Source organism: Panthera leo, chromosome A1 (assembly GCF_018350215.1).
Source record: "Panthera leo isolate Ple1 chromosome A1, P.leo_Ple1_pat1.1, whole genome shotgun sequence".
NCBI classification, from domain to species: domain Eukaryota; kingdom Metazoa; phylum Chordata; class Mammalia; order Carnivora; family Felidae; genus Panthera; species Panthera leo.
Window position 1 is genome coordinate 122,844,798 of NC_056679.1, and position 18,598 is coordinate 122,863,395.

At 39.4% G+C, this 18,598-nt stretch overlaps 1 protein-coding gene across 6 annotated transcripts in view; it reads right to left on the reverse strand.

The window, feature by feature from the left end:
* Nucleotides 1-18,598, reverse strand: part of JAKMIP2 (janus kinase and microtubule interacting protein 2) — a 208,369-nt gene that overhangs the window by 21,047 nt on the left and 168,724 nt on the right. For all 6 annotated transcript variants that reach the window (XM_042938705.1, XM_042938696.1, XM_042938685.1 and 3 more), the window contains 8 exons: nucleotides 17,894-18,022; nucleotides 14,701-14,784; nucleotides 13,958-14,020; nucleotides 11,287-11,385; nucleotides 9,721-9,819; nucleotides 7,888-7,941; nucleotides 6,935-7,000; nucleotides 1,967-2,035 (listed from right to left, as the gene is read on the reverse strand). In XM_042938705.1, the coding sequence (XP_042794639.1) occupies nucleotides 1,967-2,035; nucleotides 6,935-7,000; nucleotides 7,888-7,941; nucleotides 9,721-9,819; nucleotides 11,287-11,385; nucleotides 13,958-14,020; nucleotides 14,701-14,784; nucleotides 17,894-18,022 (663 nt within the window). The remainder of the gene's footprint in view (nucleotides 1-1,966; nucleotides 2,036-6,934; nucleotides 7,001-7,887; nucleotides 7,942-9,720; nucleotides 9,820-11,286; nucleotides 11,386-13,957; nucleotides 14,021-14,700; nucleotides 14,785-17,893; nucleotides 18,023-18,598) is intronic.

Consider the following 18,598-nt stretch of genomic DNA (forward strand, 5'->3'; position numbering starts at 1 on the left):
ATATTTTACCCCCACTTTACAAGTAGTGACAGTGAGGCTTTTTTTTTAAGTTTATTTATTTTGAGAGAGACAGAGACAGTATGAGTGGGGGGAAGGACAGAGAAAAGGGGAGAATCCCAAGTAGGTTCAGCTGACTGTGTGGTCAGCACAGAGCCCAATGTGGGGCTCAAATTCACAAAATCATGAGATCATGACCCGAGCCGAAATCAAGAGTCAGACGCTTAACCAACCGAGCCACCCAGGCACCCTGCAAGTTATTCTTGTTATAGGATTCCCTAACCAGATAGGAATCACTACCTGTTTTTCAGTAGTAATAATAATAATGACAGTACAGTTATAAAATCCTATGTATTCCTGTAAGTTATAATGAACAATTCCTGTGCTTAGGGATTTAAAGAAATATTTACGGTAAAACACCCAAAATTACTCTTAACCATTTTTAAGTGTACAATTAAGTAGGGTTAAGTATATTTACACAGTTAAGCAGCCAATCTCCAGAATGCTTTTCATTTTGCAAAACTGAAACCGTATCCATTAAATGACAACTTATTTTCTCTTCGTCTTCACTCCTAACGGCCATTGTTCCTACTTTCTATTAGTCTGACTACTCTAGATACTTACGTAAGTGGAATCATACATTATTTGTCTTTTTGCGATTGGCTTATTTCACTTTGCATAATATCCTCAAGGTTCATCCACATTATATCATATATTAGAATTTCCTTCCTTTCTAAAAGTTTTTTTTAATGTTTATTTTTGAGAGAGAAAGAGGGGGGGGGAGAGAGAGAGAGAGAGAGAGCAAGCAGGGGAGGGACAGAGAGAGAGGGAGACACAGAATCTGAAGCAGCTCCAGGCTCTGAACTGTCAGCACAGACTCTGACGCGGGGCTCAAACCCTCAGACCGCGAGATCATGACCTGAGCCGAAGTCGGACGCTCAACCGACTGAGCCACCCAGGTGCCCCAAATTTCCTTCCTTTCTAAAGCTTTAATAATGTTCATTGTATGTACAGACCACATTTTGCTATCCATTCATCCAGTGATAGACTCTTGGGTTGCTTCCACATTTAAGCTATGGTGAATAATGCTGCTGTGAGCATGGGTGTACAAACATTTCTCTGAAAACCTACCTTCAATTATCTTGGGCATATTCCCAAAAGTGGTATTGCTGGATTATACGATAATTCTATTTTGAATATTTTGAGCAACGACACCGTACTATTTTCATTAGCAGCTACACATCATTTTATGTTCCTACCAACAACGCATAGGTTCCAATTTCTCCATGTTCCCACCAACACTTGTTATTTTCTGTTTTGTTTTGTTTTGTTTTTGATAGTGGTCATCTTAATGGGCACAAAGTGGCTTGGAGATTTTTAAAATCATAGTTATACTCATCATTTCTGTAATTTTTACTCTGACTATACATGGTGGAAAAATTATTTAGCCTAAGAAAGAAATCACCTAGTTGAATTTTATTCAGCATTAGTTTTAGAAATATTGTAAAAATACAACATATCTTTGAAGAATATAACTTGAAATTGTGGGATACTTTCAGGAATTTCATTCCCCAGTCTGTACACCAAATAATGCGAAGCTGCAAACTTTCATTGGTGCCAATGAAACTGGTAGAAAACAGTTGTTTTCCATTTGCCTTGACTATTTTTCTTCATTTAAAAAAATTTTTTTTTTTTTTGAGAGAGAGGGTGCAAGTGATTGAGGGGCAGAGAGAGAGAGAGAATCCCATGAGGGGCCGAGAGAGAAAGAACTGGGGCTCACCTGAGGTGGGGCTCAAGCTCACGTGAAGCAGGACACGAGCTCACCCTAAATGGGGCTCGTGCTCACCTGATTCGGGGTTCCAACTTACAAAGTGTGAGATCATGACCTGAACTAAAGTCCGGTGCTTAAGCACTGAGCCACCCAGCCCTATTTTTTGTCATTTTTATGATGCCTCATCTTTGGACTCACCATGTCACTTTCCAATTCCATCATTTTCTGGTGCAGGGCAGCCTCCGCTCCTTCGATTTGCTGGATCCACTAAGGAGTAAACAAGGAGTAAACAAAAATGTCTGACATCACTGCTTGACATGGTGTATATGGTGCAGTCTACTAAGTTGCTTTGTCTCTTCCTCTTTTTTCTCAGAGAACTGAAGTGGAAACTCGGTGCATTTTATCTCTTAGTTCAGGAAAAAGAGTTATTCATTCATTCATTCATTCACTCACTCAACAAACGCATTCACTGATGTCGACCATGTGTCAGGCACTGCACTAGGTACAAGGGCTTCTATGGTAAGACCAACATGTTTTTTGCGCTCATTAGAAAACATCATAGGAGGCTTTCTTGGAAAAGACAACTGTGCTAGAGTCTGATGATTTTGAGTCAAAGATGATTAGGCAAAAATGACGGGCAAGTTCCAAGCAGAAGAGATATCCAATTCTTCGTGGTTGGGGGAAACATAATGAAAGTCAGAAGGCCAGGTGAGGCTGGAGAAATGGCCATTTTTCATTGTATGAAACTGACTACAGCTAAGTGTTGAAGAATCATTTTTGTTGAGTGGAGGCATTTTAAATCACATTAAAAAACTTACCTTTCCTAACACTTAGAATATATCATCCTATTATATGGCACTGACGTTAACATTGATCAACACCGTGAGTAAAATCAGATTTTGAATAAGATTTTGAATAATAAGATTGAAAAATAAGATTTTGAGTAATAAGCTTACCACATATATTGCTTAATAGAACACATTATAACATGTCTCTCCCAAGTTAAACATCAGCTTATCCTGTAGGGAGGCAACTGGGCGTAATAATTGTGGGGGTTCTACAGGCAGACTACCCTGGGTCTAATCCCAGTCCAGGATTTTCATGGCTGTGTGGCCTTAAAAGGTTATCTGATTTCTCTAAGCTTTAACTTTCTTTTCTGTGAAATAGGGTTAATAATTTGAAGAATTACAGGATGTAATTAATGGAAGACACTATGCACAATGTACTGCATGTACTGGGTACACAATAATTCTAGTTCTTGGTTAACATTCATCCATTCATTTTAGAGAGAGAGATGAAAGCATGTGAGCAGGGGAGAAGGGCAGAAGGAGAAAGAGAATCTTTTTTTTTAATATAAATTTTTTTTAACATTTATTCATTTTTGAGAGATAGAGACAGAGCATTGAGCAGGGGATGGGCAGAGAGAGAGAGGGAGACACAGAATCCACAGCAGGCTCCAGGCTCTGAGCTGTCAGCACAGAGCCTGACACAGGGCTCGAACCTGTGAACGGTGAGATCGTGACCTGAGCCGAAGTTGGACGCTCAACCAACTAAGCCACCCAGATGCCCCAAGGAGAAAGAGAATCTTAAGCAGTCTATATCCTCAGTGCAGAGCCTGATTTGTGGCTTGATCCCACCACCCTGGGATCATGACCTGAGCTGTTATCGAGTCATATGCTCAAATGACTGAGCCACCCAGGCACCCCAACATTTATTTTTATACATCTACACTGTTAGGAATTTGCCTCAATACTAGTGATTTCATTTCAGTTTATCTGTGATAAATTATGTGGTGCACTGAGCATTTTTAAAAAATATTTATTTTTGAGAAAGAGAAACAGCATGAGCAGGGGAGGGACAAAGAGAGAGGGAGACACAGAATCCAAAGCAGGCTCCAGGAAAGAGACTGATGCATGGCTTGAACTCACAAACCACGAGATCATGACCTGAGCCAAAGTCGGGTGCTTAACCGACTGAGCCACCCAGGTGCCCCGAGCATTTTTTCTACATACTAAAGCCTGACATTCACAAGGCGACACCATGTCCAACAGCCTCTTAGCTATAAGAAATGTGGGGAAAGAATAAATGCACAGGGAGACTGAGGACCTACTCTCTCGGTTCTTGTACATACACGTGGCCTCCCCTTGAAACAGATTTCCATCCGAAATCATGGGTAGTCTCTGCAAGTGCAGACCATCAAGCTTTATTAAAATGCTGCCTTTTACTTACTGCCCATTTATCATTGAGAAACCGTATTTTTAAGTATAGTAAATTAAAGCAGTTCAGTCATGGGCTTCAGATACAGACTTGTGTGTTGACTTGTAGCCCTTCTGACTTGTAAAGCTTGACACAAGTTACTGAATAGCCCACACCTCAGTTTCCTCATGTGTAGAATGAAAACAGTGGATAAATTTAGGATGGTTGGGAGAACAATGACATTTGTGCAGTACCTGGCCCATAACATGTTCTCACTTAAGGTTACTGCTCTTACTCTTATTAACACAAAGTCACAATAGGATTTCCTTGTTGGAAATTTGTCTATGTTCAATCTCTGGTTATCAATTATACTCCTAGACAGCAGAATGCTATCCAAGGTTGTGGTATTCATAAGTTCAAGGCTGACATTTAGAATTACTTGGAGATAGACATGTTCATCTGTAAATCCCAAAGGTAGGAGGCAACACTAACTTGTGAACTGCACAGACTATGAGCACTCTAAGGACAGGTTTGCATCTTGTGCATTTGGTTCTTCACTTATCCCTTCAGTGCTAAGCACACTGTCATCACTCTAAATGTTCAACTGAACCCTCATACCGGTCTTGCAAAGGAGGTAAGTGGAGGCGTGAACTAATTCGCTGAAGGGCTAAGAGATCAGCTCCTACAGGGTCTGTAAAGGGCACTTCCTGCTTTCAATAGAATGGTTGAGGGGAATTGTGGTGCAGTGGAGAAGAAGATCACGGACTCCGTGAACAGACTGCTTGAGTGTGAATCCTGACCCCATCATTTTCTAGCTGTGTGACTAGGGCAGTTACCTGCCTTCTCTGTGCTTCAGATTCCTCATCTATAACAGTAGTATCAAGAGAAGTGCCAGGTACAAACAAAGCACTATGCAAGTGTTAATTATGGTTAAGTTCAAGTTGCATTGCATGCACACAGGGCAGGGAATGGAAGAAAATTTCCATCAATCTAAGTAAATGTGAGGCACACAGACCCATTTTTCCTTTACTTTTTCCTATTCCTACTTTCTTTTTTTTAATGTTTATTTATTTTTGAGAGAGAAAGAGAGTGCGCGCGCACATGAGTGGGGGAGGGGCAGAGAGAGGGAGACACAGAATCCGAAGCAGGCTCCAACGTCTGAGCTGTCAGCACAGAGCCCGACATGGAGCTCAAACTTATGGACCTCGAGATCCTGACCTGAGCCGAAGTTGGATGCTTAACCAACTGAGCCACCCAGGCGCCCCAGCCTATTCCTATTTTCTTTTCCATTTCCCTAATCTTTCCTTCACATCCTAGTCCTTGCCTTTTACAGAAATTGGCCCAAGTTTTCTTGATATCCCTAAATTAAGGTGACTTTTCTTTCAATAAAGAATTGTAGCCCTTCATGAGTCCAATAGAATGCGACACTGGCTATTGCTGCCAAATAAATGTAGCAGATATGGGAGTACAAACTGTATTTTCTTCATCAGCGTGGCATTGGAACACTGTCCTGTGGACATTCACAAAGTCGCTTACTCACTCCCTCAGTAAATACTTGCTGATCACCTGTTAGATGTGCTGGACTGTTGTGAAGAACTAGGGAAACAAAGTAGAATAAACAGATACCATAGTTGCCCTCATGGAGTTTAACGTCTAGTGGTAGGTAGTTGTGGGGCATATAACAACAACAAAAAACAAGCAGCCACATTACAGTTGTTAAAAGCCATAGTAGCAGATGCACAGGTCACTGTGGAAATACAGAGAAAAAAATACCTAACAGGGCTTGGGCGAAGAAGAAGGCTACCCATGTATGGGGATGTCTAATGGTTAAGATTGAGCCACACAAAGGGAGAAAAGGAAGAAGAAAGTAACTTCTAGGCAAAGAGAACAGCCTAAGGACCAAGGGATGGAAATACTGATAGAGATGGAGAAAGAGAGAAAGAGAAACAGAGACAGAGAAGACTGGGACACCAAAAGGATTTGTATATGGCTGGCCCTCAGCTAGGGACCAAAGAAACCAGTGGGATCCTGGAGAAGCAAGCAAGAGCCAGACCTAGGGACCCTCTTGGCAAGTTCTAGATTCTGGAACTTATGTTAGGGACAATGCAAGGTTATTAATGTGTTGTGGAGAGGGAAAGTGATGGGTCTGTAATTAAATTGCAAGGGAACTAAGTTTTTTAAAAAGCAAATACCAGGTACTATTTCACATGTATATAATTCCTTTTGTTATCTGATACCTGGTCCATACTAAAATTTCCCCAGGTGTCAGCAAAATGTCTTCCCCCCCCCCCACTTGGTTTCCCTGAATCAGTATCCAAAAAAGGGATTATTTTAATAATTTTTAAGTAATCTTTTATTTTATAGCAGCCCTTCCCTCTTCAAGTATGTGCTGATTCTCAAGGCACCCTGAACACAGCCACTTCTCCGGCTTCTCCGATTGGCTCTTTCCTCCTCTCTTCCTGCCATTTACCAGGTTAAGACACAAGGGGGCCAGAGCACACACTCAGTGTTGCTCAGCTGACAGTCCCCAGGTTGGACTTTCTGAATCGTATAGCCATGAACCACCGCCAGGTTACAGAATCATCTGGGAACAACTGCTATGTGCACATCCAGGGAAAAGCCCATAAAAAGAGCCAGGCTCTCTAGTTTACCATCTCTCAACAAAAACCTCTATTGGTTTCCCAGCTTGGGAGGGACTGTGTGGATAATATAATCCAGAAAGTTTTCCATTTTGTAAGAAATACATTTTTTTAAGAGACTACAAAGCAAGAATTATCCACCCACCCCAAATCACACTTTTCTTTAGTGTGTTCCCATTCTATTGGGGTTGCATCACCCTGAAAAAAAGACATTTATTAGGTATTCAATAACACAAATTCATGTGCAAAGAGAATGTCCTTCAACCCTACCCTAGTCTTTAGGGGTTAAGCCAGACACTGAGATGATCTGAATGTTAGTATGATGTATTACCTTTTCTGCCAGGGACAGCACAGTGCTGGCCTGAATTATGGCCACTTGTTCTTCATTTCTTAAGTTCTGTCAAAAAGAAAAAGAGAGAGAGAGAGAGAGAGAGGGAGAGAGAGAGAGAGAGAGAGGGAGAGAGAGAGAGAGAGAGAGAAAAGAAAATAAGCTGAAGACACAATATTTACACTATCAGAAAATACTGCCTACTGCCTGTTATAGATACTCTTGCCTATGCATGCATGAAGGTTAACAACTGTTCTATTTCACTTGGTAACAATTCTTAACAAAATGTTCATCCAAAACATGTAAAAAGTACATTAAATGTGATTTTTTATATCTCTAAAACGGACTTGATTTTGTTTCACAGTCGTTTGATGTGATTTAATTGATTCTGTTCTCTCCTTTGATAATTTTTCAAGGCAAAAAAAAAAAAAAAAAAAGATGGTGTGACTCTTTCAACCTGCATATACATCATTCATCTAGTATCTCAATGAATGGTCCTCCCACTGAATTAATATGCCTTGACCCTGCCTGGAAGGTGTTTTTAGAAAGAAAAGAGATTATAGTTTCCTGGTCCATTTTTATGGGGCTGCCACCAACCCTAGTATTTAGCAACATTTGCAACTGCATGACTGATTAATTTCACGCTGGATGGCTCCAAGCAACAGTGAGAAGGTAATTAGCTTTAATCACTGCAGATGTGGTCGGCATTCAAGCCTGAAACCAGCCAGCGAAGAAAAGGACTTTACCAGTTTCCATTTCTGCCACTACCTTCCAGAGATCCTTAGGACCCCTCAACTAACTTGTTTGATAAACCATGACTGGTTCTCTTCCATGAGCCACATCCTTAAGAGAACATGATATCTCATTTGCTATTATTTTACATGACTGGCAAGTATTTCTTGCTTCTCATTGGACAAATTCGTATCTTTACTGCCCTTAATCAATTCATTACTTACCCCATTATCACCCAAGATATCAAGCTGCTTTATGAGATCAGGGATGTTCACATCCTGCAATATCAAGGAGATACATTCAAGTTAAAGACACAAATGCAGTTTAGCATTCTATCAGTGCTTAAGTCTGAGAAGACATTTTAAGGCCTGTATTTCCTTGGGTTGTTTTCAATCAGGTACATGTGGCTTTATGTTTCCACTCTGCTTCTTGCAAGTTGCGTGAACCTAGGAAAACTACTTAATGGCTCATTCTCAAATTCAAGCTGCAAAATATCTCCTGATCTTGAGGATAAGAGATTCTATATCAAAGAGTCTAGTTTATAATAAGGACTTGGAATTCTTTCATTAATTTTTTTTCCTGATAATTGCCATTTTCTTTTCAATTGCAATAAATTTTAGGTATAAAGAAAACTAACAGGTAATAAATATAATCAACCAATTTCATTTTAATTAATGGAATTCTAACCTGGTTGAGATTTTGACTGCCACATAGAAAAAAATACAGCACATTCCATCTTTTAGCGTTAATTTCATGCTGTGAAAAACAGCTCATTTTAACTATATTTCTTGAGACAGTTTGAAGTAGCCGAACTCCATTTGAAAAAATTTCCCTGAATATAAATTACATCCACTGGATTAGCTTGTTTATGATTTATCTAAGAAAAAGCATCTAAGGAAAAGACAAAGTAAAGTACTTTTCATTTAATTAGAGCTGAATAAAAAACAAAACAAAACAAAACAAAAACATGGCTCTGGTTGACAAATTTTTGTGCAGCCCAGGAAGGCCAGAAATTTAAACACCATGAAAGAGGTTCAGGATGGAAAACAAGGAAACACAATTTTACTGCCCAGTTTTCCTCCCACTTTTTACTGCGTTAGTACCACTTTCTCCTCTTACTCACATTCAGATAGCGGTATATCCTTTCCTTCCACCAGGAAGGGGGAGGTCTAGCTCAATCTCATAGGTAGAGAGAAAGCAATGAAAGCAGGTATTATCTGGCAGCTTGGGGCGGGAGCAGGAAGGGCCATGCACAAGGTCAAGGAGAGACCAGGAGTAGCGGGAGGCATCCCAGCTTTCCCTCTGGGATAGATATTCACCATGTGATTTCATTACATTGAAGGGATAATATATTTTCCAGGAGATGGAGCCACCTCCATTCAACCTTAATGTTTAAAATGTATTCCGATATCCCTAAAGATAAAATTACATTTTATCTAAATGAACAATATGTTACAAATCATAAATCCTTCCAAAAGACAAATCTTCCCTAGATGAAACATATCAAAAGAGAGGGTGGACCAGATGATTTCAAGGTCCCTTCCAGCACCAAATTCCAAGATTATGAGTCCCACAGCACTTAGAACAGCACAACAAAGGGACTCGACAAACACTTTTTTATCTGGTATCCTTGAAATGTGTTTCTTGAAGTATGGAATTTATTTAGTATCTCCCCTAGATAATGAAGGTTAATTATCTTAATAACTGAATTTGCATCATTCCTTATGCTATTGTGTTCTAAATAATCATGGTTTATTGTGTTCTCTATTAACCATTCATACATCTGTCACACATCTTTTTAATAAATAAAAAAAAATTATTTTAAGTAAGCTGCACATGCAATGTGGGGCTCAGACTCATGACCCCGAAGATCAAGGGTAGCACACTCTACTGACTGAGTCAGCCAGGCACCCCTAGGTGCAGCTATTTTTAATATCTACATAGTTTGTATCAAAATGACATCCAGTGACTGAAAAACAAGTCATGAACAACTTCCCCTTTTCCAGTTCCCAGTTTTTCTACTTTCTACAAACATAAAAAATTGAGTGTCTGCCTACCTTGACACCTTCTTTCATACAGTAGATCTGTAGAGCACTCACACCATCTGAGAATGGGTGAATTTGTAGATTAAATGGAGGAGATCGTCTCTCTCTTTCCTTGAAATACAGTGAAAAGTATATGGGAATTAAAAAATAAAAATCAACAACTGATCAAATGCTAAACCAGTTGTCTGTGTTCTCTCTTTATACTCTTTCAGTTTATCAATGTCATTGTGCAAAAAAAAAATTGAACTCAAGATGTTCATGCTTAAATTTAATGGAAAAGAAGAGATAAATCAACTAAGAAGTATGGTAGAAGAATTTATAGTGTCATTCAGTCTTGCAAGTTTTTTGATCAGAGAAATGTAGGAAGTGAAGTTCCAATTTAAACTACATGAATATTTAGAGCTTTCAGGTGTCACAGAGAATGGTCTTTTGACCATGAAGTTTTATGGCAGCTAACAGCCTTTTGCATATTCAGTCTACTCAAGCTTTATGATTAAGATATGTGGGCTACCAAAGATGACTTAACACTTCTTGACGGAGGAGCACCAACCACTAACTCTATCTAAATCTAATTTGAAAAAATCTCAAAAAGAAGCTGCTGGCAAAATAACAGAGCTATCAAATGGGAAATTTCTTACCTTTTACATATCAACATACATTCAGCCAGACCCTATGCCAGATTCTTTTTTTAAAAAAATATATATTTAAGTAATCTCTATCCCCAATGTGGGGCTAGAGCTCATGACCTCGAGATCAAGAGTCACACGTTCTTCTGATGGAGCCACGCAGGCACCCAAAAGAAGTCAGGTTTTGTGTGTGTGTGTGTGTGTGTGTGTGTGTGTGTGTGTGTGTTTAAGATTATTTTTATAAGTAATGTCTATACCCAACATGGGGCTTGAACTCATGCCCTGACATCAAGAGTCACGTGGTCTACTGACTGAACCAGACAGGCACCCCACTAGGCCAGATTCTGTGTGATAAAATAAAAATCTGATTTTATTGATATGTTTTACTTAAAAAAAAATAAAAAAGACAGAAATTTGGCCAGGTTAGCCAAGGTATTTCCTTAAACAAGTTACCTTGCTTTTTGGCCTTTTTCATAAGTACATTATAGATTTAAAAGTTTACTCACAAATTCAAGTGTCTAAAACAAAATATTTTTGTATATACCAGTCTGAAATACTGTTCTTGAGGTAACATTTTTATGAGTCAGAATTCAATGAAGGATGGAAATGATTATTGAGAAGCAATGAAATAGTGATGAAGTTTGATATCTATTATTTAAATTATTTAAAAATTATTCATTAGTCTTGTTCTTAAAGGCAATAGTGTTGAAAAGTACAGTCTCTGAGCAGACAATTCTGACTTGCGTCAGTGTTTCACCACTTATAGTCACAGGTCTTGGGCAAGTTGTTTAACCTCGGTTGCCTCATCTATAAAATCCTGATTATGGTCGTTGAGGTCCAAGGAGAGTATGCATCAGAAATGCTTAATTCAGCACCTCCCACACAGAATGTGTTCAGTGCATGTTAACTGTTATGAGTATTTCTATTATCATTATTATCATCATTGCCTTACTTCTAGCTCTAGGTTTCGAAACTCCAGCAGCTCATTCTGGTCTCGGGCATCCTGTAGTTCTTGTTGCAACCGGTGATTTTCTGCCTCCTGTTTTTCTATCTAATAAAGTAAATCCTCAAGTTAGGTGAACATTGCAAATACTGGCTACAGCTTAGCAAAGCAAGCATGGAGAGCACTCGTTTACGTGGTGAATAAATCATCTAGACCATGAAAAAAAAAAATCCCAATGAGATGTGAGCAAAAGAAGTCTTAGGCTTTCCTCCTAGTTATCCTTTGGTTGAGTTTTTTGTGTCATGGAGGAAAATGAGACAAGATGACACGCATTCATTGACAACGTCTGGGGACCCTATGAGTAGTGAATCTGCGAGTACTCATTAGGCTCTTGCTGTGGGTCAGGGACAGTGTCCTGAGACTAAATTTAATGGGGTAAATCATGGACACTGACATCTCTTGTTTCTGGAGTTACAAACGGTTGGAGAAATTTTACCTAAATAGCTCTGATCATATACAAAACTTTGAGGGGTTCCAGTTACCCATAAAATAAAGCCAAACTTGTCAATATGGAATTCAAACACCTAGCTTTCCAGGCTTAAATATTCTGTCATCTCTAGACACACACACACACACACACACACACACACACACACACACACTCTCACATGTGATCACACATAAGAATCTAGAAATTCCTATCTACCCTATGGACTGATTATGCCAGGAGCTATATCTTTGCTCATCTCTCTGCCTAAAAGAGGCTCCCCCCATTTCCTTTCCTATGTGAGGAAATCCTATTCTTCCTTGAACACAGAACTCTAATATCCCCTACCAGAAGAGGCTTCTTTTGTTTACCCATTTAGAAGTTACACCTTTTCCCTCTGTTTTCCTATACGACGTCTATAACCTGATGAAGCATAGAATTAAGTTAGTTGTGTAAAATATGCCTCACCCTGTAAGACAGGCCCATATCTACAAGGGCTCAGAAAATTTTCATGATCTGTAATAGGTTCAGGGCTGCCTTTGATATTTAAGCTGTGTGGGTGGACCCTTAGGCACAGTAACTATTTAAAATCTTGAACTTAGAAACAAAAACCCAGGGGCTTTTTATCATAGGATGAATCTTACTTCCCCAAGTATACACACTTGAAGTAGGATGTTTAGCTTTATTATCATTTTTGGTTTTCTTTTACTCTTAGAAGCTTGAGCCCCTCAAATTCTCCTTGTAGTCCAAGAAATCAAGATCAAATGGAATCAGACAGAAGACATAATGAGAATTATTTTTTAGGTGATAAAGAAGTGTAATAACACTTACTACTGGGCATCTCTGAGACTACTAGAAGTTGACTTAGACAACAAAAAGAGATTCTACTACCTAGAATCTTGAATTTGGATCAGAGAAGGGATATTTGAGATGTTTGATTCTGGTGGATAGCACTAGCAGTTAGGTCAGTGGATCTTGGGTTGCAATTCAGAGACCAGGGCCGATGTGTGATGAAGTTTCTTCACAGGGACCCCTCACCTCTCTGAGAGTACCAGTTCTCGATCCTGGAATACCCACCCGCCTTCTATCCATCTGCTCTGTTTCTCCTCATTCAGAAAGTGAGGTAGGGTAAGGACTGCTAGATCAGAGGGGAGGGAGGACAAGCATCTTCTTTCCCTTTGCATGCTTACAAGAGTGTTGTGGTTAATTTTCAACTTGCCACGGCTAGTGAATATTGGCAGAAAAAATCCTAAAGTAATTTCTACTTAACCTTTGGATGAACCAACAGAATTATTTCCCTTATTCAAATGGGCTTTCAAATTCTGGGTTTTTTTTTTTTTTCAAGAATAATTTAAAGTTACTTTGTAATCTTTTCACTGGATTTATGGAAGGTGAATACTGATGGAAAGAACCACCTTTGAAGTTAAAATGATCTCTGTTGTATTTCACTGCCCCAATCAAAAGCCTGTGTTCAGATAATCGAATTAATTATATGTACTAGGCCTAAACCATGCTTTTGCATCTTGATTTGTTGAACAACTTCCTGGACATGCTGTTTTGTACCTTGGCTGCATCTTTTAAAAAGTTCTTTATTTAAAAAAAGTATATATATATATATATATATATATATATATATATATATATATGCATATATATATATGCATATATATATATATATATTTGTATATAAATAGCCAAGATTAGCAAAATGATTAAGAGTGAGAACACAGTCTATGCTAGGGTGCAGCATGTTCTTGGAGTTATATTCTGTCAGTGCCTTGCACAAAATAACAAGTCCTAATCACAGTGTGTTTTTTGTAGATGGACAACCACATAGGATGTGTGCACGTGTGGGTGCGTGCATATATATACATATAGATGTACAGTACCTACACTCACAGCATATATATATATATATATATATATATATATATAGTTAACAAATCAATAGGCTTCAGGGATCACATCCTCTCAAGTTGGCGCAACGCCAGCGCAGAGCCATGCACACGTGCCACTAAGTGATGGCGATGGTGGTGACAGGGATGCAGTTGAGCACGCAGCGGAGGAGAGTGCAGCACCGGGAAAGCCTCCCCTCCCCCGAGCCCCTGTGCCACTCCTGAGAGGACCCCCTGCTGCTCCTGGATCTCTCATCATTTTCTCCTCTGCCCCACTAGGGTGTTGCGCCCAACATACCTTTTCTAAAAGCTCCTGGTTTCTCTTAATGAAAAGTTGTTTATCTTCTACCCAGTGTGAATCCTGTTTGACAAAGAATACCGTGTAGTCAGCATTTCAGAGTGGCACGAAAGAGCCTGTGTCAAACCACTTTGCCAGAGCTGTCTTCTCTCACCCAGTTTGTTGGCCTGCTGATGGCTGGTAAATGACACCCACCCCTGTCAGCTCCTCACTCAAGAACATTGGGGCCAAAGTTGCCAGGAAAATTGAACCCCCTCTTCATTGTCACTCTCTAACTCTAACTTATTCAGTCTGAATAATCCAGGACCAGCCTTCCGGGGACTCAGAAGTGACCACACAGGCAAAAAGTGAAAAGGGTCAGAATGCACACAGGCTAGATACATATGGATGGAAAACATTAAAATGCAGAACCATAAATGTAGCAGAGAGGCAAAGAATGCAGCTTGAGGGGCGGGTCTTTGTCTTAGCAGCTTATGACCACTCTAGGCTATTTGTACAGCGCTCCGCTTCCTCTGGCATTCCCTCTCTTGCCCAGCCTCATTCGTTGTTGTAGCTGGGCTCCACTCTGGCCAGAAAAACACCAGGGACAGAAACACAGAGTTGAACATTCTGACACAGTGTGAGAAAGGTCACTGTGGAGAGCCAAGCTGTGTCCTGGGTGCGGCCCATGCAAAGGGTGGTCTTAGAGGAAGGTCAGATTGAATTGTCTGCATCTGCAGGAGTGCTAGCCATCAAATGCCTACCTGCCCTTTTTGAGCCAGAGTCGCTTCCAGATCTTCAATTTTGGCTTTATACCTTAGCACCTCTGCTTGAAGCTGTTCCTGAGCCTAGTGAAATCAAAATTCCAGAACTCAGTAAGTAAAATGGTTCAGTACTTTTCCTCCCCTCATGTTCCTTGATTAGCACTCAATAAGAAAGAAAAACGACTTTTTTCTATGACCAAAGATCCTTTTAAAACTATTTTTTTATGGTTTTTTTTGAGAGAGAGAGAGAGAGAGGGAGAGCACGAGAGGGACAGAGACACAGAATCCGAAGACAGGCTCCAGGCTCTGAGCTGTCACCACAGAGCCTGATGACGGGCTTGAACCCACGAACCGCAAGATCATGACCTGAGCTGAAGTTAGACGCTTAACCTACTGAGCCACCCAGGTGCCCCTCCTTTTAAAACTATTTTTATGGTCGGGGCTCCTGGGCGGCTCAGTTGGTTAAACATCTGACTCTTGATTTCAGCTCAGATCATGATCTCGCAGTTCATGAGATGGGAACGTCGCCTGGGGCTCTGTGCTGACAGCGCAGAGCCTGCTTGGGAGTCTTTCTCTCTACATCTCCCTCTGCCACTCCCCCACTCACCTTCTCTCCCTCTCTCTCCACATAAATAAATGAACTTAAAAAAACCCTATTTTTATGGTCTAAATTTTTGCTTAAAACTTTCAATGTTCCCTTTATTATCAGGTTAAAATTCAAACTTGTTAGCTGAGATTTGAGAACTCCCACTATATTTGCAGTCTTTTCCCCCTACTCATCAACAAAGTTCACCCCTGATTTACTGGTGATCTCCTTATATCCTAAATATGCCTTATAACCCTCCACTTCTCTGTTTATTTGAACAAATTCCCCTTCTGGGGAGCTTTCTCTCATGTTGCCTCTCCCAAAACTTACCATTCTTTCAGAACCAACTTTGTGCTTTAAATCTAAATCCAGATGTATGCATGCATGTATGTATTGTGTGTGTGTGTGTGTGTGTGTGCGCGCGCGCATGTGTGCGCATGTGTGTGTGTGTGTGTGTGTGTGTGTGTGTGTATCAGCAGTTTTGGATACTGATCAGCACAGAGCCCGATGCAGGGCTCGAACCCATGAATGGTAAGATCATGACCTGAGCTGTAGTTGGATGTTTAACTGACTGAGCCACCCAGGCACCCCTGGACACTGACCTTCTATGGAGCAATCGGACTTCATTTGTTTTCAGATTCCCTTGTATTCTCCCTACACAGGACCTTATTCTCCGTGAAAAATTAGTGGGTTTTTTGTTTGCTTTTTGCCCATACACATATTTTATCTTGTCTTATCTGGATAGGTTCCTTATTACAACGTAGAATAAAGTCAGCAATGGCAGGTATCCTTTCCTTTTTTCTTTCTTCCATTCTTCCTCCTTCCTTCCTTAAAAGTAATCTTTATGCCCAACATTGGGCCTGAACTCACAACCTTAAGATCAAGAGCTGCATTCCCTATTGACTGAGCCAGCCAGGAATCTCTCCTTTTCTTATTCTTCATGATGAGAAAGATGTATCTTTGGACAATGAAGATTATATTTACCTTTATCAGGTTAAAAAAAATTCTAAGCTTAATTTTGTCAAGAATCATTTTAACTTCAAATGAGTGTTGAGTACAATCAATTTTCTTTCGTGTATCAAAATGATTACATCTTTGTTTCACTGATGCTCATTCATCTATATTATTTATTTTTGCATTTCTACTTTGAACTTACTCTATTGCTTTATTTCTAACATATTCATTTGTTTTACACTATTTTGCTGAGAATGATTAAGTTGTTTTGTTTTTGGCCAGAGATAATGCTAAACCTTTATTTGGAGAAGAGGGTGAGATGAGAGAAAGTTTCTACATCATTACCTCTTCAAAAACAAGACGTATGGTCTTATTTTAAATGACCAATCCTATGTTGGTGAGAATGCTTAGAACATACTGAAAATGAAAACCACAACTGATAGTAGAGCATAAACACAAAGGAACACACATACCTCCCTTTCTAATGATTGCCTGCCGGTCTATTCCAAATCACAGGTTTCTTTTTTAAAACATTTATTCAGTTACGTATAAACATGTGCATGTACATATATTTTCATTTAAAAATACATAATTATAATATCTATCCTGTCCCACTAAACAACTAACAGTAGTTCTTACAACATTCCTCAGCACACTATAGACCCTCTAAATTCAAAGTGAGACAAAATCACTGGGTGGTCATATTCCTTCTTGCCCCACGTAAATTAATCTATGAGGCAGTTAAGGCATGGTGGTTATGACTGAACTCAGAAACACGAGGTTCATATCCTAGCTATCATCTAACTAAGCTACATATCCTGGTTTCAACCTAGCTAATCTACATTTAACTCCTACTAAGCTATTATCTCCTCTCCTATAAAAAGCACATAGTTAATAATAGCCTATAACTCATAGGGTTGTTTTAGGATTACGTGAGATAATGTATGTAAAGTGCTTAGAACAATGCCTGGGACACAGCAAGCACTCAATAAATTGTAAGCATTAGTACTGTATGCATATATGTATGTGTGTGTGGGGGGGTGGGTGTCTTAAAATAACGGTTTTTAAAAAACCGTGAGGCAATTGTAGTGTAATGAAAAGAACGTGTGACCCAGTTAGATTTTACCTGGAATCCAAGTTTTCTATTTATTAGCTGTGTGATCTTGGGCAAGTCAATTAACCTCTCGGAGCCTTAAACTCCTCTTTTATAAAATACCTGCCCTAGGGTGCTGTTATAAAAATCAAATGAGATACTGGCATTGAAAATTCTTTGTGAGCTTTCACAGTTTCATGCTGTGCACTTATTAACTAAGAAAAGAAAATGACTAACCACTGAAGTATTTTTTTTCCCCAAGAAAGAAGCTAAATAAAGTGGATTATCAAAATTCAATATTGTCTAGCTTTGAAAATATAAGTTTTCAAATAGCAAGCATAAGAACTACTATCTTTACAGGAACAAAAGCATCGATCTAAGTTGGTTCTAATGTCTCTAGATCCAAGGTTTGTTGACATAAAAGATGAAACAGTTCAAAAGCCACAGTGGAGAGAAGGATCCAGGGAAAGCTATCCTATTGATATTTTTACGTCCATAGCACTTTCATGTTGTGACTGCTGCAAGCCAATTCAGAGCATGCTCCCTGGATGGATACTGACCTTGGCTTCTCTTTCAGCATCGATGATGCCTCCAGTCTGCTCCTGTAGGAGGGCATATGCTCTCTGAAGGGCCTGGTATTCTTTTGTTAATTGTCGAAAGCGTAGCTCCGATTCTTCAGCCGCTAAACTCTTAAGGTGACAAAAAAAAAAAAAGCCAAAAAATAAGTATGTTACGTTCCGGTCCTGTGTTCAATATGAAATATTAACATTTTCCCACTTTATAAGGAGAAGTAAATGTTTGATACTGGATTTGGTGTGATTTTATTCTTAATTTTAAAATGCATACATAGACATGAATTATGCACTTTCAAGATGGACATTGCAGAAATACTCAATATTTGTTAATAAGAGGCATTTGCTTATTTATACACTTCTGATAATTGCTCATTTGGGCTTGCATTGCAGTCAATTTTGGACCCAAATGAGAACTTATATCTAGTCTGGATACAAATGTGAGTCAATAATACTTACAGTTTTAGTCTCAATTCTTTTTAATACATTCAAATCCACAACTTCTTCCAGAGATAAATTATAAAAACATAGTTTTATAGTTTTACGTCTCAAACTTCAGAACATAATACAATCATCAGGGAGTTTTGGGAAAAATGCAGAGTTGAGGGTTCTACCCACAGGATCCTAAGTCAGGAGTTGTGCAGTAGAATCCAGGAATTTTCAATGTGATCAAATCCCCCTAGATGATTTTGA